Source organism: Euwallacea similis, chromosome 9, assembly GCF_039881205.1.
Source record: "Euwallacea similis isolate ESF13 chromosome 9, ESF131.1, whole genome shotgun sequence".
In the NCBI taxonomy this organism is placed as follows: domain Eukaryota; kingdom Metazoa; phylum Arthropoda; class Insecta; order Coleoptera; family Curculionidae; genus Euwallacea; species Euwallacea similis.
In genome coordinates, this window is record NC_089617.1 from 5,549,130 (window position 1) to 5,572,314 (window position 23,185).

The 23,185-nt window shown below is 35.4% G+C and overlaps 2 protein-coding genes across 2 annotated transcripts in view; both read right to left on the reverse strand.

Annotated features, from left to right (window-relative positions):
• LOC136411058 (uncharacterized) overlaps nucleotides 1-23,185 on the reverse strand; it is a 138,450-nt gene that overhangs the window by 111,438 nt on the left and 3,827 nt on the right. The window contains exons 3-4 of the mRNA XM_066393464.1: nucleotides 21,778-21,980; nucleotides 20,458-21,013 (exon numbers count right to left, since the gene is read on the reverse strand). Coding sequence (XP_066249561.1) covers nucleotides 20,458-21,013; nucleotides 21,778-21,980 — 759 coding nt within the window. The remainder of the gene's footprint in view (nucleotides 1-20,457; nucleotides 21,014-21,777; nucleotides 21,981-23,185) is intronic.
• Nucleotides 4,524-16,999, reverse strand: LOC136410859 (large neutral amino acids transporter small subunit 1). Its single transcript, XM_066393215.1, has 9 exons — nucleotides 16,383-16,999; nucleotides 13,590-13,836; nucleotides 13,155-13,280; nucleotides 11,158-11,251; nucleotides 11,058-11,102; nucleotides 10,774-11,001; nucleotides 9,804-9,900; nucleotides 7,114-7,188; nucleotides 4,524-5,102 (listed from the first exon to the last, which is right to left on the reverse strand). The coding sequence occupies exons 1-9, from the start codon at nucleotides 16,572-16,574 to the stop codon at nucleotides 4,782-4,784; spliced, it is 1,425 nt and encodes a 474-aa protein (XP_066249312.1). The 5' UTR covers nucleotides 16,575-16,999; the 3' UTR covers nucleotides 4,524-4,781.

A 23,185-nucleotide genomic window follows, 5' to 3' on the forward strand; every position in this document is an offset into this window, starting at 1 on the left:
TAAAGAAATGTCATTTGAAATTTAGGAAATTCGAACTAGTTTCGAAAATATCGGGAAAAATCTATTTTTTTCTGAAACAGCGTCCATTTTTTCCTGGACTATTTCATGAGTTAATTAAAAGTAATTGACACTATGTCAAAGCAGTTTTTTGTCCTCTAGATATGACAATTTGATGACGACATTGTCAGATTTAAAATTTCGCGTTTCTGTCAACGTTTAAATCTGACAATCTGTCATACAATTGACATTAAATATCGGATTCTAAGTATTCTTTTTATTGTGAACTCCGTAATATACGAAACTTAAACATGTTATTAGTTTCTATTAGATGTTGGTATGATTATTTATTAGCAGTAGTAGATACGAAATCAAAACTGTACTTGATTTGTAAATTTTCATTTTCATGAATTTTTTGTGCTTTAGGTGATGGTGACTAGGGCAAGAAAAAATGAATGCTTAAAATCCAATTTTTTAAATCCAGAACCGTACGTAAAAAATATAAGTTGGTGAGCGATTTTTTCTGTTATTTTCGGAACAAGCCGGAATTTTCTCAATTTCAAAACAACACATTGTTAAACTCCAAGCTACATCTTCTCCTCATATAACCGACCTCGTATCTCTTCAAATAACCCAGAACTCCTTGTATAAAGTCAAAAAACCTTCTATACACCAGGATTGTGAACTATTTATGATCGTTAGGCCTCAGCGCTGAGCTATTTCGGATTTAAACCTGACTTTCAGTCAAAATAATGCATTTCACAACCTTAGTGCATAATACACTATTATTATGTTAAGGTTAAAGGTACAATGTTATTAAACTGTCTAAAACAGCCAAAATTGCAGGTGACAATAGTATGATAAAATGTTAAAAGGGCACCTTAAAATTAGTATTTTTCATATATCGGAAATATCCCTACTTCATATGTTAATACTGCTAAAAGTTACAGACTGCTGTAGGTACACATTTAATATTGTCATTGAGTCGGTAGTAGAAATAGCAAAAAACAGCAAACAGCCACTATCTTTCGACACACCAAACCCTTCCACTCATTCTAAAATGGGCTTAAAACCTTGACATAAAGTAGTTGTGGAATACAAACTAAAAAATATTATTGTCAGAAATACTTACTGTCACCAAGACCAGCCTATCAACTTGAGATTTCCCTTACTTTAGGGGAAAACCAGTGACACACATACAATTTCCCCAAATTTAATAGTTTATTATTATTAGTATTTTACGTATTGCATCTGAGCAAGATAGGATATGACTACTTTTAAACATGCACCGGTATAAGCTTACAAGGACATTCCCGGGAATTCACCGATGACTAAAGCACTGTAGACAATTCGACGTCGTGCTGAAAATATCTCGCTAATATCGCAGTTCCAGCCGACGAAAATACAGGGTGTTTCTAAAAGACCTGTACAAAATTCTACCACTGATTTCTGAGGTGAAAACGTGGTGGTTTAACTCGATTTACTTTAGCCCAAAAGTGGACGAGTTTCAAAATGCAGGATGTTAAAGTTTAAATTAAAAAAAGGAAAAAAAAATTAGTTCGTTTGTAATGTTACTACCTGAGCAAAATATGCCATCGGGGGATTTTTAGCGACAAGAAATCAGAATCCGTTTACATTTCTGATACACATTATAACGCACGCTGTCAGCGTTAGGTGAACTCTCTTTAAAGAGGCATAATTTTTTATCACCCGGTATAAAATTTATTTAACTTTAAAGTACATATTTCTTGGTACAGGTGAAACTAAAAAAGTCAAAACATTCAATTAATCTTCAATTCTTATCAATTTTTCTAAATCTTCATGTTTTTATTTGACTATATCAATGTTTTATTTTTTATTTTGCTTGAATGAAATTGTACCTACTCAACCCTATTGAGTATAGGTATTTTTGACATTAAAGGTTCTTCAAACTTGGTGATAAATTTCAAAGTTTTGTGCCCTTTTAATTTCTAAAATGGCCGAAACATACACAAATATAGAAACAACAGACATGTTATTAGTTTATGGATTTTATTAAATAAAAAGCGGCGATAGTGTTGGGGTGTACAAGATGGTTCACATTCAAGGCATTGGTATCGCGGAAACTATAAGAGATACAAGGTTGCTGAATTTTTGTCAATTGTGCAACTTTGCCCCAATAACGACCTCGTATCTCTTATAGTTTCCGAGATCTCAATGATACGTCTCGCATTAGTACCACATTTCACTATACATGTCCGCAATCATTTACATTAATAGTACCTACGCAGATGGATCGGGCGAAGGAATGATGCTCCGGTAACCAAGCCACCGCAATCACTGGATTTAACTTCTATGGATTATTCTTTATGGGGATCTTTAAAAATTATGGTATACTCCATGGTCATAAATATGAAGAATTATAGTGATTAATTCAAAATTAAGTAAACAATTTAAAGAACGATGAGGAGTTGATGAATAGAGTATATTTTAACTTTTTACGTCGGATTAATCTTTGAATACAGGTTAACGGAGGTTACTTCGAACATGTACTAAAAGCGTAATTTTTTACACAATTAAATTTACGTTTTTAAATAGTTTGTAACATGTTTTTAAGTTTTGTTTTTTTCGTTGGAACTGGACGAATAAATACGTATGTACTTTAAAGTTATTTTTCAAGATCCACAGCGAAGTTTTAACTTTAAATATTCCAAGAAGGAATGTCCGTAGGGATTTGTACTAAGATACCTTTTTTTCACAAAATATATAGGAAAATACAAATTTATTCATAAATAAATTTTATACTGGGTGATAAATTTGTGGTGGAATTTTGTACAGACTTTTTAGAGACACTCTATATACGAGGACGGTGCTTCGTAGATTGGTTAGTTTAGACGCTGTAGTGAAATATCTACACAATACAAGGCAAAATAGTTCAAACCATTGTTTAAGCAATTCGCATGTTATTTATTGCGGATCTTATGATTAAATAAAGTTCGCTGAGCATCGCAAAGTATGAGAAGTAGTGTCGCTTATCGTCGACCCATGACCCATAAACCCATGAGTGTAATGCTATGATGTAGGTAGTGGTAGGTCCTGCAACTACACAAAACGGCGTTTTCTGATCGTTCCCAGCTTTGCACAACAAGATTACATCGAATTTAAGTATGTACGCATGTGTGGATGTGTATACAGGGTGTCTGGAAATTAGGAAAGCGAAACTAAACGTAAAAAAATATGCTACATAAACTATATTCTAAAACTAATTCGTTGCCAAAACACAAGATGTTAAAATTTTCAGATTATTTCAAATTTCACTTTACGAGCCTTTCAGTTCTTGAGATATCAACTTTTTTAAATTTTGTACGTTCACTGTTTTTTAGAATTTTCATGACTGCAATTCACAATTCAAAAAATGTTGTCAAAATCTACAGGGGGCTGGACTTTTCTGACGGGCAGCATTTCTTTAGCCACTCCAAGCTTGTGTTGCAAGCTGCTGACCGTCCCGTCTCTTATCTGAAAGTTCTTCAATTTTTATTGTTCACCATGAATCTTTTCCGCAACAATTTTCCATTTATTTGCAAAAATATTAAGGAATGCGTGAAAAAGACCAACCTATTTGTACCATAATTTATTATTTATTCAAATGGCAACGTATGGAATATACGCATTTCTCACAGGAGACTCGTGGGCATTCTTGGACGTTTTTGAAAATAAATAGTAAAATAATTGATTTTTTTCTAAAATAATAGGAAGCTTCAAGGTTTGGAAAACGGACGATAAGTGACATTTTAAAATCTTCGAGTGGTAAAAAGGTCGCTAACCATTGAAAAATTATAACCCTGTAGATTTTGACGACGAATTGTAAATCGTAGTCACGTAAATTCCAAAGAAACAAAACTGGATGTCTCAAAAACTAAAGGGACTGAAACGTAAAATTTTTTAAAATTGAAAATTTGAGTTTGGCTACCCAATATTAGAACACCCTGTATAACATGTATATCAAGTTTACACAAACCGACGAGGCTATTGGGAGGGTTAACTGCAATGCGCGTAAATTCCACTTTTCGACAAAAATGAGTGAAATTACATTAAATGTGTTTAATATTACTTTTCGTGCCGGGTAAAATGACGCAAAAGCTCACTTTCTCGTGCCTGAAATCACAAATTTGGAAGCACATGTAATTTTACTCGTTTTTCTTTTAACCCCCTCAAAACAAGCACATCATGGAAGAATGCTGGGAAATAATTACTTTTTTCCCAAGGAAAAAATGGTAAATTTATTGCCGCTGCATATTTATAACCCAGTTGAAGACGAGGCTGTAAAGGAAGCTAAGGCAAAAAATCTACCTTTTCGCTCAGTAAAACTCAAGATTCCTTCTCTGATCGGTACCCATCGGTTAAATACATTTTTCATTTTATTTTTGAGTATTTTTTTACATCCATTTGGATTTTTTATTTTTACTGCCTAGGCAGTAAAAAGCCTTTGTTGTCGCGTATCAATCAAATTTCCAGTGATTGAAAGACTTTACTGCCTAAGAATGAAAAATGACACTTTACATCCAATTTTATGTCACTAAAAGCTCGCTTTTCCTGCCAACTGGAGAAAAATAATATTTATTTAAAAATTTACATATCAAAACTATCTCATTTGACCCAAACCTAAAATGACTGTAATATATAATGCATTTCCTGTATTTGGCCATAACATAACTGATGCAATTGCGGACTTTTCAACCATCGAGGTATGTAAAAATGCTACTAAGAACGATTAAATTCCCTGCCAAAAGAACTCACTCGGTACATTAGACATCTGATTTTCTGGATTTGCCAACCACGACCAACAACTTCTGTAGAAACATAGTCATAGAACATAAAGCACTTTGAAAATAGACTGGTTTCGTAGTCCATGCGACACACAAGTAGTACACAGGAACTGAAGAGAGTATCATTAATACTCCCATGCCAGTTTCGTATGGGCTGGCAACCATTGGGACCACGGTGACGAAGATGGTAGCTAGGATATACGCCACGGGCCAGAAGAGGTTCACTTTAATTGGTCGTTCCAGGTTTGGTTGTTTCCAGCGCAACCAGGGAAGACAGAGAACGGACACACCAATGCTTAGCTAAGAAAATTTAATATTAATTAATAAATCAGTCGAAAATTTCTTAATTAACGAATACATTTATACAGGATCAACAACGCAATCCGTTTATTAGAAAATGTTTGATTTCCCACTATCACAGCCCAATCAAATTTGGTTTCTGGCCAGAATCTACTTCCGGTTCAACCGGAACTGACGCCATTTTGAAGATATTTTTCTTGGATTCAAAATGGTCAATTTTAGACTGAAACCAAATTTCATTGGGCTACGATAGTGGGAAGTCAAAAATGTTTTAATGAACTGGTTACGTGGATTAACCTGTATACAGTGTGGAACAGCCAGTTGGAATCAATTTAATGTCTACGATTTTCGACATATGTGAAAAAATATCGAAAAATGTCGATATTTGCATTTTGAAATTTCATCCTGCAACGTAAAAATTTCATCCCTCAATTCAACCCCTCCCTGGGTGACGTGACAATCTCCAAATTATTAAATTGGAAGTATAGGTTTATGATACCTTATTTGAAAGATCTCTTCATTCTATATTCAAAAATGATATGGTTATAAACTTTATTGCAGAGGATATTAGAAAAAAAAAATTAATTGACGAAATTTTCGACGACAAAGAAAAAACTTAATAACTAATACCATTTCGTTACTGATAATGCATGTTTTTGTAGAAAATGTTTGATTTTGTAGAACACCTCCAAGATTCTAGTCGACAATCATTTTTATAATCCAATATTAGTTATATCTCGACTTTTCGCATATTGAAAGAAAATAAAATGCATCGTCATGAAATGATACCAACTCAGGAACTTCATGAAATTAATTTTGATAGAAGGTATTTTGGGAATAAATGATGCAAAGGTTAGATTAACTATGTTATCCAACAAGAAAATGCTATGTTTTCTGATGAGTCCACATTTATGGTATACTTCATGGCTATGTTAATTATCAAAACTGTTATTTTTGACCTGAAGACAATCCTCATTGGATGAGAGAATTACATACACAAAACCCCGCAAAGATTAATGTTTGGGCAGGAATAATTGAAGACCATATCATAAGTCATTTTTTCATTGATACAAATTTGAATGGAGATAGTTATTTAGCATTAGTCCAAATAATGTATCAACTTTAGCAATCTTATATCCTGATCAAGCAAACCCATAAGTACTCCAACTTAACTTTTCCAAATAGGTGGATAGGGAAACGAAAATCGCTTGGATGGCCAGCACGATTATCCGATTTTACTCCTTTAGATTCCTTGGGGGGATATCTGAAGAGTATGTTGTACAACACTAAACCACTCAATTTTGGTTGTTGGCTTAAGAAGAAAGTATATGTTTAAATGTTGATTAACATTAGTAAGAAATGTATGTTTACGATTAGGATATTGCAAAAGATTCAAGGCATGCATTTTGAGTATTTTATATTACATTGAGATTAATTTGTTTTGTTATTTTATTACATCACCAATAACGAAAAAGTATTAATTATTGAGTTTTTAGTTTGTTATAAAGAATTTCGTCAATTACATGATTTTTCCTATTATTCTTTGCAATAAAGTTTAAAACCATAACAATTTTGATTGGAGAATGAAAAGATCTTTCAAACAAGGTACCACAAACCCATACTTCCAATTTAGAAATTTGGGGGTGGCGACTCTCACCTAAAAGGGGTTGAAATTTTTATAATACATTGCACGATGTAATTTCTGAATCTAGAATTAACATTTTTCGATATTTTTTCACATATGTATGTCGAAATATGCAGATGTGGATTTTATTCTATTTGGTTGTTCCACACTGTCTACAACTAGCGTTTCTCACTGGCTCAACCGCAATAAATTCTCTTTCAAGCTAAGATTGACTTCAAATGTAAGAAATATCGCTATCAAGGTCCAGCTAACTTTACCAAGATTACCACTATACTTTTAGGACGAAATTATAGGACATTTGCAACCTTTATATGGAATTTATCTTCTAGGTAAAGTTGCTTAGTACTTTGATGAATAAGTCCTCACCCATGTAGCAAATCCAACGTAATTAATTAGGGCATCGATGTCTGATACTGTTAGATAGAGCATGGATAGTAGCGCCTGGAACGTAAATAAAATGAAACTTTATTACTGCACTTTCATCAGGCATGAAGTTCTAAATAAGTCTCGCCGCCTTTTTATCTAAACTTTTAAAAATTTTCCATGATCATTTAGAGTCGCGTTATGTTAAAAAAAATAAAAATATATTATTAAATATACTGCGTGACATAGAAAAGAGAACACCCCGTAAAAATGATTTGATTTAAATAATTTTTGGTATGCATGTTGTTTACACCAAAACAAATACTTCATTAAAAAGTTGAACAAATTTAATTGTTAAAAACTAAAAAAAATTTAATAATTTGTCGGTCCTCCGCGGTGTCTTATACATTCCTGTACACGTCTAGGCATGGATCTAATGAGGTGATTGATGTCCTCTTGGGGGATCTCATTCCAGGCTAACTGGACAGCATGACACAACATCGCTAGGGTTTGCGGGGGATGGGGTAAATTATGCAACCTTCTACCTATAATATCCCATACATGTTCGATCGGTGAGAGGTCTGGAGATCGAGGTGACCAAGGTAGCAAATTGACTGCATTTTGTTGGAAGAAGTCCATAGTCACTCTAGCCACATGTGGTCGTGCATTGTCTTGTTGGAAAACTGGATCAACAAGAGTTTCCAGATAAGGCACAAGATGAGGTTCCAGGACTTCTTGGATGTATCGCTGGGCTGTCATACTGCTTCTGACGAAAACTAAAGGTGACCTGCTACCATATGCAATGGCACCCCAAACCATTACCCCAACAGTCTGATGGACATGCCTCTGTATTACAAACTGAGGATCCCATGTTTCACCCCGTCTCCTTCGTATTCTTGCCCGACCATCATGCATACCGAAACAGAATCTGGATTCGTCACTAAACACGATATTATCCCATTCCAGAGTCCAATGTATCCGTTCTTGGCACCACTGTAGTCGATTTTGACGATGATTTAAGGTGAGGGGTAACACGAGATAGGGACGGTAGGAAATCAATCCAAAACTTCTTATGCGGCGATAAATGGTTCGTATCCCAATGGGCCTTCCATACTCAGCGAACCACTGATCCGCCAGCGTCCTCGACGAGACGAACCTATCTCTTAGGGCCATAATTCGGAGTCGGCGATCTTGGCGTTCTGTAGTTCTTCGAGGTCGTCCAGTACCTGTTCTTCTGCCTGTTTGCCCTTCTTCGAACCATCCCTGACAGCATCTCACTATAGTGTTTACACTACGGTTCAATCTAGTGGCGATTTCCCTAAATGACAGACCAGCCTCTCGTAGACCCACTATTCGACCCCTCTCAAACTCGCTCAATTGATGAAAATTTCGCTCTATTCTGGTTCTAGGCATATCTCTACGCAGTTTCTAAGCACACTACACTCCAATAAATGTTATTTTCCAGTTGTATTGTTGATATTTTATTGCAATTTTTATATTTAAAAAAAACCTAAAATTCCGAATAACTCGTTAATACGTAGATAAATATGAGTGAAATTTAGATCGTTTCTGCTATACATATAAACAAACATGCATACCAAAAATTATTTAAATTAAACCATTTTTACGGGGTGTTCTCTTTTCTATGTCACGCAGTGTACTTGAGGAATGATGTAAGGTGGATATATAAAGGTGTTGAGGCTGGTTACTTCACTAATACACGCGAAAAAGAGCTCTAAAAAACTGAAAAGTTGAAATATCGCTGATTTCGGAACCGCATAAAAAACTGACTTCGAACGCCGGTATCTCGGCAACACGTGGAGCAATTGCCTTAAAATAGCTAAAATTAATCGCATCTATGCGCTCTATGTTGCCGTACAAACAGATTTGTAAAATCTCTTTTGGTTTCTCAGATACGGGGTCATATCAGTACCCATTTTTTCGATTTTGAAGACGTTGTAACGACGGTCTCTAAAAATGTTTTTTCAAGGCTCCATGAATTCAATTGAGATGTTCAGGATCAATGTGGAACCCATATCACTCCATTAAGCCGAAAAACGGAATATTGAAATTCTTGAAATTTTTTTTCTAAAATTTCCAAAAGGTGGATTTCCTCACTTTTGCCACTTTTCAAATTTCGAGCGCCGATATCTTGAAAAGACATGGAGCGACAGAGAGAGAGACATTTCCGTAAAAAATATTTCAAATTAGCCGCTTCTATGCACTCTATATTCCTAGAAAAAACGCATAATTCTTTTGGTTTTTCAGACACAGGGTCACATCATGACCTGTAGCTTATCAAGTTTTAACAGAACGTAAACTATTTAGTTACTGAGTGATCTGCAAGAAATCTGAAAATGATATTAGATACAGGGTAGTCAAATTTTAAAATAAAATATCAATTTTTACATCATTTTTTCAAATTGGCTACTTTATTGTGTGCCATTTCTGGTGAATTTCATCCTCTATCTACCTGCTATAATCGATTGCAACTAGTGCAATGGCAGATTTTCTCACAAATTTCCGTTATGTAAATTTTATATTATTTACTTCATATTTGAATGATTTTATTGACTGATTAATTTATTTTTGAAAAATATGTCTTTCAATTGTTTCAATCGTCTGCATTTTGCCGATTGCAAACCGCCAATGAAACAATAAAAAAAAACCTTTTAACGAGGTTGTATACCAACCATTGCCAAGACGGAAGGTGCGGGAGTTAATCTTTGAGCCTGAATCATTGTGAGGATTTCCGGCATTTGTCCTTCGCAAGCTCCAGCATAGAAGAGCCTGAAAAATTATACTTTGCTGTGCGATTCTCATGACATGTTATACAGTGCGGCTCTAAATTGTCCCCTCCCCTTGTTAACTTTTGAACAAATTATTTTTTTTTTTTAATTCAAAAGTAGCATTAAATAAGACAAAAAATATTATTTTTTAATTATTACTTACGTCGCCGGTAGCGCAAAATGGGCGATTTTTTTAAATTAAAATGTGGGTCGTGATACTTTAAATTAAAGATCTTTCAAAACTAAATTCAATGGCGTATTGCGATTCAAAATCTATCAATTCGTTTTTGAGGAAAACAGCTATTTTGGTAAAAAATTCAATACAAACCTAGTTAAACAGTACGTAAACAGTGAAAAAACTTGTTTGTTCATAGGGAATTGGTTTGTTTTCGATTTTATGGTTACAAACAGTCTTTGGTTATTTTTATTATTTTTTTAATTAAAACGTTTTTTGTTTACCAAAAACCGTTTGTGAACACAAAATAAAACAAACCAATTTGCTATCAACACACAAGTTTTTTCATTGTTTATGCACTGTTTAACTGAGTTCGTATTGCATTTTTTACCAAATTTATAGCTATTTTTCTTAAAAACGAATCGATCAATTTTGAAATGCATTACACCATTAAATGCAATTTTAAAAGACCTTTAATTTGAGGTGTTACTTAATCCATGTTTCAATTTAAAAAAATCATCCATTTCATGCTACCGATGACATAAGCAACATTAAAAAATTAAAAATGGCAAAAGATAATATTTTTTATTCTATTTAATGCTGCCTTTGAATTTTTTTAAAAATAATAATTTGTTAAAAAGTTAACTGGGACAGAGAGGGGGGGGGCGACAATTTAGAGCCTCACAGTAGAATACTTGCCTTGAAGAAGTGAGTAGGATTCCGTTTACGGCTCCGAATGTTGATAATGCCACGAATACTGGAATGGACAAGGCAAAAGGGCCGAAGACCCTGTTGGCAAACGATACAGCTACGGCTTTAGATTCCAAAATTTCTTCAGGCGAAAGGGTGGTGTAAAATGCTACGTTAGTCAAGACGTAGACAACTGTTACTAATGTGCATGATATGCCAATAGCCAACGGAAGATTTCTAAAATCAATCAATTAATTGTCCTGTTTTTGGAAAGAATATAGAAATGTTCGTACCTTACAGGGTCTTTTAGCTCCTCAATGATGAAATTAAGATAGTTCCTGGAGAGAAAATCTCACAATGCACATAAAACTATCTAAGGCACAAAAAACTTACCATCCATTGTAAGCAAAAAGTCCTGAGTAAAATGACAAGGCCAAGGACGTGACTTCTGATTTCGTATTGTCGAAGGAAAAATGAGAAGTTTGACCTGATAAAATAAAGAAAACAATTAGATGTTCAGTGGCCCTTTCTTGTACGTTTTGTGAATAATGCCCCCAATACTTCAATAGGAGATGTAGGAGCAGTGGAATTACATCCTTCAGTCAAAACTATACTGGAATATGAAATTAACCAGACACTTAGATTTTTCCAGAAAAAAAAACATAAAAAAATATTTACAGTGTTACTAGTTGAAAGTTTAATAAAATTGAATCTTGAGAAGTTAAAATTTTTCATGCGATAAGAAAATAATGGAAAGAAAATCCACAAATCTGCTAACAAAAAAAAAATTTTTTTTCGCGTAAAAATGTTTTAAATAAAAAACAACACATTTAGTAATGTGTAGTAATGCCTCCGCTAACTCTAATCACGGCGTCCATGCAATTGGACATGCTACAGATCAACACAGCAAATTCTTTCTGGGGCATTTGGTCCCACTCGTCATAAAGTGCTTGTTCTAAGTCATTTATGGATTGAAACTTAGAATGATTACAACGAAGATGTCGGCCCAGAATATCCCATTCATGTTTTATCGAGTTCAAGTCTGGATTCCTCGGGGGCCATAGTAGACAAAGAGGATGTACGCCGGTAAGTCTATGAGGTCATAATATTAGCACCTATCATTTTCTCACTCGTTGATTTTCGAAGTAGCTGCAGAACACCCTGTGACCAGTAATTGCCCATTTTTCAACACTTTATGAAGACAGTATCGTTGTATTGTTCCCAGCGCATCTGCCATTTCCTGGATAGATTCTGCTTGACCTATGTTCTGTACTTTCTGCCTGGTTTGTAGATGCCGTTCTCTCTGCCATTGCCATGTCTATAGAAGGTATTCTTACCGTAACTATAAGTCTTGGATTAGGAATCTTTTTTTATAGAGGCTAGGGAAATACTCATTTACGCACACCAGACCGTTGGTAATAAGGTGTTATTCGTTCTTGTTTCTTCTCTTCATCCTGTTGTCCACTCCGAAAACCGCCCCAAGCAATATTTCTCGTGAGAATTGGTGACCTAAACTAATCTGAATTGATTTGAATCAAAACGAATGAAAGGTTAATAATTAAATTTTGTAAAAGTTCCTCTTCTCGATGGCTGAGGAATGAGAGTTTTGTTGATATGAGTCATGCCATCATTCAGTAAATATTATTCTCAGTTAGTTTTAGCTGAGAGTACAACGTGTCTCAAAAATATACCGACAAACTTTAAAGGGTAATAGGAGACATCAATATAAACTTCTGTTCTTGAACAAACACATGCCCGCAAATGAGTCGTTTGAGCAAAAAAAGGCAATACAGTTTTGGTCTTTATAATCACTTTTTGTTCGTGTTAAACGTTGTTTTATTGATAAATAAACGATGACTTACAGAAATTGTTCAAAATGTTGACCATTCGCTTCAATACGAAGCTTGTACCGTCGGTTCATTGACTCGCGGACCTTATAGAACATTCCTGGAATAGCTTCTAGATATGTGCAACTGGCCATTATTCCTGATGAGAGATCTTCCTCGTTACGAATAGGCGTTTCATAGACCAGTAATTTGAGATAAGGAAAAGTCCAGGGTGTTGAGATCAGGAGAACGCGCGGGCCAAGCTACAGGACCTCCTCTTCCAATCGATCGGTGCTTATCGGTAAGTTCTTGAAATGAGAAATTAACGTATTTTTTGTTTTGCGGCCGCATGTTTATTAAAGAAAACAAGTTTATGTTAATGTCCCCCACTATCCTGTAAAATTCGTCGGTATATTTTTGGATCATCCTGTAGTGTGTAATTCCATCTCTCCAACAACCTCTACTGGTGTGTGGGACGTTATTGTCCAAAGAAATTAACATTGTACCTCAAAGGTATAGAACGTATTTATGTTCAGTGATGTTCGCAAGAAACAGATAAAGTACCTTTATATAACTGGTAAATCCCTGCTGCAATAATAATAAACAGTGCTACTAATTTAGCATAAGTAAACACATCTTGCACCCTGGTGGCCCATCTAACATCGTAGCAGTTGACGAATGTCAGGATACCTTTAAAAAAGCACCTAATTACTTAAGCTCAATTAAATCAGGAATTTGTAACATAAGACTGCGTACTAAGTCTATAGATGTTCTTAAGGCTCAGTTGTTCAATTATGACTCAAGTTCTGTTCGTCTAAACCCACCATTCGTTAATTCTCATGTCCATAAGAAACGCATTGCTGTTCCAGTTCCAGTAATCTAACAAATAAATTTCTTATGGGTATTCCTGACACGTGAGGATCAGGTTCAGGAAAATCGAGCTTGAGTCGTGATTCAACAACTCAGCTTAAATAAATCATCACCCACTTTAAGACTTACAAATACAGCAGACTGCCAGCAGCCTCGCAGCATTGTCTGGTGGCTCGCAGTCTACGAACATGGGCTTCATGACATACTGACTAAAAGTTAGGGCCACGATGGCTTGGGAACAGGGTCTGACTATCATGCACTCGATCCAGAGTCTCATGAAAGCCAAGATAGGGCCGAAAGTTTCCATGATGTAGGCGTAATCGGCTCCACTTTTCCTAATCATTGTTCCCAATTCGGCATAGCAGTAAGCCCCCACCTAGAGAATAAAGAACGGAAATTATGGGAAAATATTTCGGGTGTCAATACCTGTTCGTTTGAGAAGCAAAAGAGTTAAGTCAGGTTAGTTCAGGTCAGCAAGAAATTTCCGGCATATTTTCAAAAAATATATATATTTTTATTACCCTGTATGCATCTACATATAAGCTAATTCAGTACAAAATCATTGGTATAGAGCTGTATTTCATAATAATTTACATTGACATGTTTTTTGGAAAATAAATCAATAAAAGCTTAAATCATCCATTAATTCAGCTTAATTGCTTAATAAACTTTAGAATTTTGGCCGCACGCAAGATTTCGGTGGTTTTCAAAAGTTTGCACTCTTTGTTGGTTGGGCTGTATAGTGGAAGTTTAGCACCCTGTTTAAATGAGGTAAATTAAACCTAAAATTTATGGAATACTAAAAATATAAAAGAAGTTCAGGCCGGCAAAAGTCAACCCACGGACCCAGTGCAAAGAAATTAAGAGTTTCTACAAGAGTTGGTGGGACTATATGATGATATTCATGTAGAACTAGATTCTAATTGAAAAAAATCTCAGTTCAAAAATGTGAAAATTTGAGATGGATACTGTACGGAAAAACAAAGTTGATGATGGTTGTCGAAAATCGAAACGTCGGACTTCAATTATAACATCGCCACGTTGAAGAAGAGGAAAACATACATATAAGAGACTTGGTTTCATTGTATCATCATTTTTTTTCTCAATGCGACCCTGGTAAGTTTTATAGCAAATATCAAAAACAGGATTTTCTCTCTTTGCACCAAACTGCATGACTGAACCGTAACATATGATGCATCATCGTAATAAAAAGAAAAGCTGAATTCAGAAATATGAAAATTCAAAATGGCGCCCATTAGAAAAAACAAAGTTAATGATGGTTGTCAAAAATCGAAACGTCAGATTTCAAATATGAAATCGCCACATTGTAGAAGAGGAAAAGTTGCAACGATGGAGTGTCAATTATTTTGAATAATTTCGCCAAATAACTGAGGAAAAATAAAAACGTTTTTCCAAAATTTTGTTTTTTTAATACCTCCAAAAGTTATCGAAATATTTCAAATTTTGGAAAAGCTTTTTTGAACTTCAAATTACTCAAGTTTTTCCTACCTCAACCGACCTAATTTCTTTTAGAGTGGCTGAGGTCCCCATGGTTGAGTTCCAAAAACAAAGGCCTATATTCAAACGCAGCGGAAACAAATTATTTAGTTTATATACCCCTCGACTTTCATGTTTTATCACATAAAACCTGCATTGGTATATTTCTTACAAAATTTCGCTTTGGGGTAAATCGTGAATTAAATAATTCCTAAAAAGACATTTATTCTCGACCATTTTTCGAGCAAAAGCTTGCGGAAACCACCTACGCAGATGTCACTTAATTAAACATGAAGGTCTCGTAACTTGCGAGAAAAAAACGAAGAAACCCATCCCTTACTGAGCGCCATAAAAATACGAAGGTGGCTTTTACGAAACGAGTCACGTCTTAGTCCGAGGAGTGGCTTTCAGTGATTTTTTAGACGAAAATAGTTCAATCTGAATGGACCAGATGATTGGATTTACTACTGGCACAACTTAAAAAGAAAAGAACTATTCTTTTCCCAGCGCCAACGCAGTGAAGGTTCGGTTATGACTTAGGTAGGGTTTTCTTTCAATGGTTCGACAATATCGTTTTTTAATGAAGTAAAATGAAACCCAAATTTATGCATCAGTATAAAGACAACCTTTTGCCCGTTGGTGACTTTTTGGCAATTACATTTTCCAGCCGGATAATGCTCTAATTCATATGACTCGTATAACAAAACTATGGTTTTCCGACCACATCCATATGATGTAATGTCCCACAAAGAGTCCAGATCTAAACCCAATGGAGAATTTATGAGAATATTTAACTTTCAAGGTTTAAGATCAGGGACGGCGCCAGCATTGAGAACTTGAAGAAAAAAATTGCTGAAGAGTGGTATGGCATGAAATTCTTCAAGGAGAAATCGAAAGTATGAAGGGCCGTGTTGTAAATGTCATACATAGGAAAAGGGAAACCATACGATCGTGAAGGTGTTTTAATCAAAAATTTACGTGGTCTCAAATTTTTGGACGGGAATTTTTCATTTTGCCGTTATAAAAAATTTAAATTATAAAATAATCCAAAATCTATCAATTATTTGGGCATATTCGTTGGTTTCAAGCCCGTTCAAATAAATAACATTTGTTAAAAATTCGTTCTATTAACCTTATGAAAAAAATTAAGGGTGGTCCTATACTTTTTGGACGCACCTTATATGATAAAAATACTGCTTTTATCAAAGCTGAGAACACTTTATTCAGTAATAGATTGATACAATTGGCGAAAAATCGAACGTTTCTAAGTGATTCTAAGGAGGGCATTTGTCAGTGAATGAGTGCCTAAACCAAGCGAAACCTCTCGTAAGTAAATTCCCATGAAAGGAAGTACCTCCAAAAACCGTTTCGATCCAAGAAGCGAAAAAATTACAATGAACTTCTAGAAGCGGAATTGAAACTTACCATTGAAAAAATCCCAGAAATCGTCCAAACTAACAACGAAACGTTAACACTACCGGTATTTTTCAGCACCCCCGAAGGGGAGACAAAAATCCCCGAACCTATGATACTTCCCACAATCACCGTAATCCCATTCAGCAACGTCATTTTCGGTTTAAGGGTTATTTCCTCGTCTTGCTTCTTTTCGTTATCCATTTTTAAGACTTAACACTCGTCCACGTGCACACCTTGTTGGACGACGTAGATTCCCACAGGAAGAAACGGGAACACGTATTTGGGCGAATACGCGCTTCAAACAGACGATCAATACTGGACCATTGTGGAGACGCAGCAGGGCCCTTCTGGAAGGGTAAAGTTCAAAGACAAGGAGATTCCTCGCACAACTTATAATGATGTCTACCTAATTGGAAGATCTTACGTAACACACTGATGGTCTAGTGAGCTACATTTCAGCCGGTTATTATGCCCATTCAGCTCTTAGAATTGAGCAATTTCCTTTTCGTAATTTTCTATAGTTAAGCAAATTACTTATGTAGCCCAGACGCAAATTATCTTAAACTCGCGTTTAGGTTTGGGGATTTTACACAGGAAACTGCTAAATGGCAAGTGAATTTGATGCGAGCGGGTTGAAGGAAACCTTAGTCGAATGGGATTTAAGGGGTAAAGTTGCATTTGAACCGGGAAATGCGGATATAAACCAAGTCAACGGCATCATGTTCTAATTTGACTGTGATGGTGTAATACGGGGTGTTGTATTTTTCCAAAATTTAACCATGATTTTTTTTTTTTTGACCATGACTTTTGCCACGACTTTAGCCATGCCCAAAAACGCCTACTTTTGTCATTTAGCAGTTGCACCCTTTAGTTTGCTGAAGCTAAAGGAAACAAATTTGTTGCTTTCGCTGCTTTCAGCGCATGCGCTGAGCAAGAAGTGGAAGCAGTTGAGTTAACAAGGGCGCATTTGGACATTCAACTAAGTAAACTCTTTATTACAAATTCGATATTGTGTAAAAAAGTAACAAGTGATACTTTTGGATGTACGTTTAGGAACATAAATTTAGAACAAAAATAATATGTCTGATTTGAGATATCTACTCTCATTTAGAAAATGTGATAGTAAAAAATGTCCATCTAAATTGTAATAATAAACTTAACAAGCGATTTTTATTAAAGAATTGCGCAAAACGATAACAGCCAAAATTGATGATTCTAAAATATGCAAAATATATGAAGAAAAGGTAACACAATTAATATCTCGTATAATACATTTTTTTCTTTAATGACATCTACATCTTTTGGGCACGGAATCAATCAATTTTCTAATGTAGTCTCCATTTAATTCGTTCCAAGCAGATTCGATACCGGCAAAGGATACATCAGTATTACTGTTAGCTTCCGATTTAATTTTGGTGTCAATATAATGCCATAGCTTCTCAATTGGATATAAATCCGGAGACTGAGGAGGCCAGGCCATTATACTTAATATGTATTTTCATTAGTAATCCATTCTTCAACAAGGTTGGATCGTCATCGTGTTGAAATATGGCTGCCAGTGGCATCACTTATATGAAACGATCTATATTTCCAGTTATTGAAACAAGAGGACACATTCCAAAAGAAGAGAAGTAGCCTCACACCATAATGTTTTTTCCTCCATATTTCACGGTAGGGCAAATGTGCGAGTATATTTTATTCGGTCTTTTTCCACTAGGTCTTCTCACCTATTCCATCATTATTAGATGAATTGTATATAGATTAATCGCTAAAAACCACTTTTTCCAATCATCAACAGATTAGTAAACATGCGCGTGTAGAAATTGAAATCGGGCCTTTACATTCTTTTTTAAAAGCAAAGGTTTCTTGGCAAGATGACGTGCAGATAATTGGCATGAAGCAATTTTCGTCTTACTGTAGTCGAACTAATATTTACCGCACCCATTTCTTCTATCATAAGTTCGATAAAATTTTAGATCACAAAAATAATAAATTTTCTTTTGAGATTCGCAGCAATAATCTGGACATTCTGGGGGTGTTTTTTTGAGTCTTCCTGGCATGGTCTCTGGTTCAAATTCGCCAGAGAGTCTAAACTTCTTGATTCGGCTAACAATAGACTTATGAGGTTCTTCGCAATATAACATAGCCTTGTGCCGTCTTAAAATTGCTCTATCACTATTCTTTTAACTTCACGAGAGAAAGTTTTTGTTAGAATTATTTTAGAGCGAATAAAAATTTATATATTGTTAACTTATCAAGCAGAAAAATCAGATTTAATCAAGGCGACAAGTGTGGAATATAAAAGTTGCTATTTTTATGCATTCAAGGAGATTAAAAAAAATACGGTATACGTTCGGTGATATAAATAATTGGGCTCTCTTACTTCACAGATCCCGTAAGGAACAGGTTAGAATGTGCCGTACGTTATTCCAATGCTTCTGGCAGTGGGATAAATCCAATGCTGCTTTAGACACCACCGAAGAACCCACTTATATTTCAAATTGCTCTTTATGGCAAGTTGTCAAATCAAATGATGTTAAGAACGAAATTTTGCTCCAAGATTTCAGAAAACACAAAAATACAACACAAGGAGAAGAGAAAAGAATGCCATAACACAAAACTTACAAAATCAAAAGGATTTGAGTAAAAGAATTTTAATTTATGTTTAAATACAAATTTCAAATTTAAAAACATTATTTGAAAAAGAAGTGAATACACTTTTTTTTTAAGGTTTTATTAAAAAATTCTAGACCTGATTACATTTTCAAATCCAACCGAAATCTTTCGATTTTTTTAAAAATTAATTACTTTATGTTTTGTGTAGTTATATCGACGGACTGGTAGGGACAGGAGCACCAGCTCTTAAGAATCTACCCTGGATCCGAATGATCACAAACACAAATCGCAATGGTTTCGGCAATTAGTCTGGTTCGGACTTACCTTCATCCGGGTGAGTCGGAACACTGGTAGAAAGGAAGGTTCTTGTCTCCCTCTTCAATAGCCACGAAGATTACGTGGACAAGCAACGACAATGCACTATTAACGAAGTATGAGCGGCACAAATGGCTGACTATACTAGTTGTTATCGAGTCGTGCCGTGGACGAGAGACAAAGTAGAAGTGTCTTGAGAACGATATGGAGCATCAGAAGGTAAAAAAAGAAATGTAGGACACGCAGGAGCAAAAAAGGACAGTATTAAGGGGTCTAAAACAGAACATCAACGGCCCCCTTGCAACCACAATATCGGCCCCTAGAAGGAAACGCTCCGTGACGCAACACTACGTTTTATCATCTTTACGTTGTTTTTTTTTTAAGAAAAAACCTTTTCGTTTACTTGTAAATGAAAATAATCATTGCGATTTTATTATTTTATAATAGACTTTAAAAGAAATATACACTGTTCAAAAAACCATAGACCCCAAATCATGCTTTCAGTGTGGACATATGAGTGAATTCTAGAATGCACGCTAGAGAACTCGACATATCACAAATCCTATGGCCTGAAATATTCCAAAGCTGAAGATCCATCACTGCACAAACGACCTCTGGTTTCATAAATAATTTCCTCAATCGCAATAGCATATTTTCACATAATTTTAATAAACAATCAAAATAATTTAATCATACGTAGTATTACACTGAAAATTATCATTTATTCAATCATCATTGTAGCGCAATATGCATGAATGAAATTTGGGACAAAGAAAGCACTCGTGCACGTAATTCGTAGTGCACGAGTGCTATTTCTCTTCTCCAAGCTGCATGAGAGCATATGGACTTAAAATTATTTACAATTTTCGATGCTTGAGGTATATTCAGAGGAGAATTTTATGGACCAAATTTGCGACATATCTGTAGAATTCGGATTACAAGCATCTATAGAAATTTGATCGCGATAAAATTCGTCAGTGTCTATTACTGTGGTAATAATCGACACATGAGGACTTTTACCGAAAAATAGGTGATGAATGAAATTCTCACGAAAATAGGTCATTATCGTTATGCCCCGCTTAATATTAAGTGCCACTGCCTAACAATACACTTTAATAACAATTTGAACGATAAATTTACTCCTTAGTCTCACACGTTCGTTCATCGACGGCAGCAACCTCCACAGGCTTCAGCTCCTCAACAATACACTCAGGACTGGCTGCCATGACGCTAACTTCTTCATCGATCTCAAATCCCATCGTAGCCCCAATCTTCATGGAAGCCTGCTTGAAAGTATCACTCAGCTTAGCTTGGACTACATTAATGCACATGGACATCAAAGCCAATCCGAACACCAAATATATTATAGACCCGATCATGAACACCGGATCTCTAGGAACGTAATCACCGAATCCTATGGTGGACATAGATATAAATACAAAGTAAAAAGCTTCGAAGAAGTTCCATTTTTCGATGACCATGTACATTACCGCCCCGCAGAAGATGTAGGCCACCAAGATGAAGAGGGCTACGGAGATTGGAAGGTTAAATTCGTCGTCGATTTCGAAGTTCGAAATTGCGGGTGTTGTAGGTGTATCAGCCTGCTGTTGGCTCTCTGACTCTGCAACTTGAGGACTACTTGGGTCAAAGAGGGATGGCCTCCTGAACGTGGCGTAGTCGTACAGGTTTTGCGCTCCTTTGAAGATGTCCTGCAAAGTTACTCTGTTAAAATAAAATTTGGTGTTTCTTATGAGTGTCCCAAGCTAGAAATACTAAGGTTAAGGCTAAACTATAATACTACGTGCGTTAAACTGAGCATGAAACTCCTAGGAAAAACAGATCATTAGCATATTCCATTACAAGCCCGGAAAACAGCATTGTGTCGTGCGGATGTGACAGTTATCCGTGAGAAAGTGTGTGCGCACGGGAAAATGCGTTTCGGGTCTGTGACCACCGATGCCTTTCATTATTTAACCCTAAAGACGATTTTGAATTGAGTTACTTGCTGCAGAGGTAGACTTTTTTTGGGTTTGCAAACAAGAAAATCTTGCCGTTTTCTAAAAGCTCGTAGAAATCGACTCTATAAAGCGGAAAGTTTCGTTAAATTGCCTTTTGAGATGGATAAATAGCAATCTCGTTAATACAACCTTGTACGTTCTTTCCTTCTTGTCTTATTAACCTTTAGAGCTCACTTTTTTGGTTTACCTCCTGAATATTAAGGTGACAACCTCACATTCAAGGAATACCTCCAGATATTTGCTTGAATTTTGAAAACGATGGGCAAATTATAGTAAAGAAAATGTTTCTTGAATCTGAAAAAGGAACCGTGCACTTACGGAAACGACGCATTTTCCCGTACCTTTCCGGAAAAGTGTATTTTTCATTCAGTTATCTAACTGTAAAAACTCATTTTTAGTGTCGTATAATGAAAATATAATTTTCACGAAACAGTCAAAATTCACATTATCCTCACATCAACTCCCGAAGTTTTCCTCACTCTCCTGCAGCTCCCGGTATAGTAGAGTCGGCGTACAAAAGACCAAACGAATTTAATAGCTCTAGTGAAGAGCTTCCCAAAATCAGTGAGGGCTATCAGGAAGAGGGGGATTCCGATTAGGGCGTAAACTATAGTAAGAGCTCTTCCGTAGTCGGTTTTGGGGAACATGTGACCGTATCCTGAAAGCAAAAAGTTTTTCCATTTGAAATACATATGAAGGTGATTTGAATTTATGAGCGTGTTTAGCCTTATGGTGAGTAGAGATGAATTCAATTTTGCTCGAGAGGTCCTTGAATACACACCACAAAATAGGAAAAACTGCAAAAATTTGATGGTATTCATTAATTTTTAAATCTGATAACTATTAGAATATGGAGAGTGTGGAAATGGGGTTTCACAATTTCAAGGTACTAAAGGTCGCCATCTGCACATCCCCCTGATTTTTACCCCGAATTGGGGTTTATATGTATATTGTGCTTGGTACCTCAACTGGCCTAAAAACACACATAGGTGCGATTTTCTTGCCCCCAGCAGATTTTGGCTCAGAAAAGCGAAGTCTTTAGTTTCCCAAACAACCAAAGGTCACAGAAAATATTTACTCCACTTTCGTTTCAAAGACAACAGGAAATATGGCCTCTCCGGCACATAAACGACAGGAAATGAAATGTAAATAGACTAAAAATCCAATATTTTCGCACCAGACCTCTTATAACACATTGTTGGTTTTTTTTAGGGCTACAATAGAATTAATTAAATAATGGAACTCTAGTGCTGCGGTTAATTGTCCAAGTGCACTTTGTAGTGCAGGGTGTAACTTAAGTAATGCCAATAGTTTTAAGGGATGATTCCTTGTCATATTTTATGAAAAAATGTTCACATAAACATGTGTCCTAACTTGCATCGTTTTCGAGATACAGGGAGTCAAAGTTTTATTAAAAAATCGATTTTTTATTAATTATTCAAAAAGTTTTGCGTCGATTTTGATGAAACTTGGCATGTTTGTTAGCATTAATAAGGGGCTACGTTTGATGTTATTACATTTTAAATAGTAATTCCAGTGGCGCCGCCAATGGTTACCTGATTGATATTTATGGTGTGATTATTGTAAGCCACCGTTTTTTTCTGAATTTGATATTTGTATCAGATTAAACAATTAAAAATACAACTTTCTTGTCCTTTGACTTTTTTTGTAACTCGCTTAATTTTTGTGAAAAAAATTAAAATATCAAAGTACTATTTTTGTGACAGGTATTTTCTATTATTTTAAAAATTTAATTTTACTAAAATTTGAGGCAACTAAGAAATTCTTATTGGTATTTTTAAGATTTAAGATCAAAACAAGTTTTGTTTGTGGAATAAAAAGAAATTCCTGTGATAAGAAAAT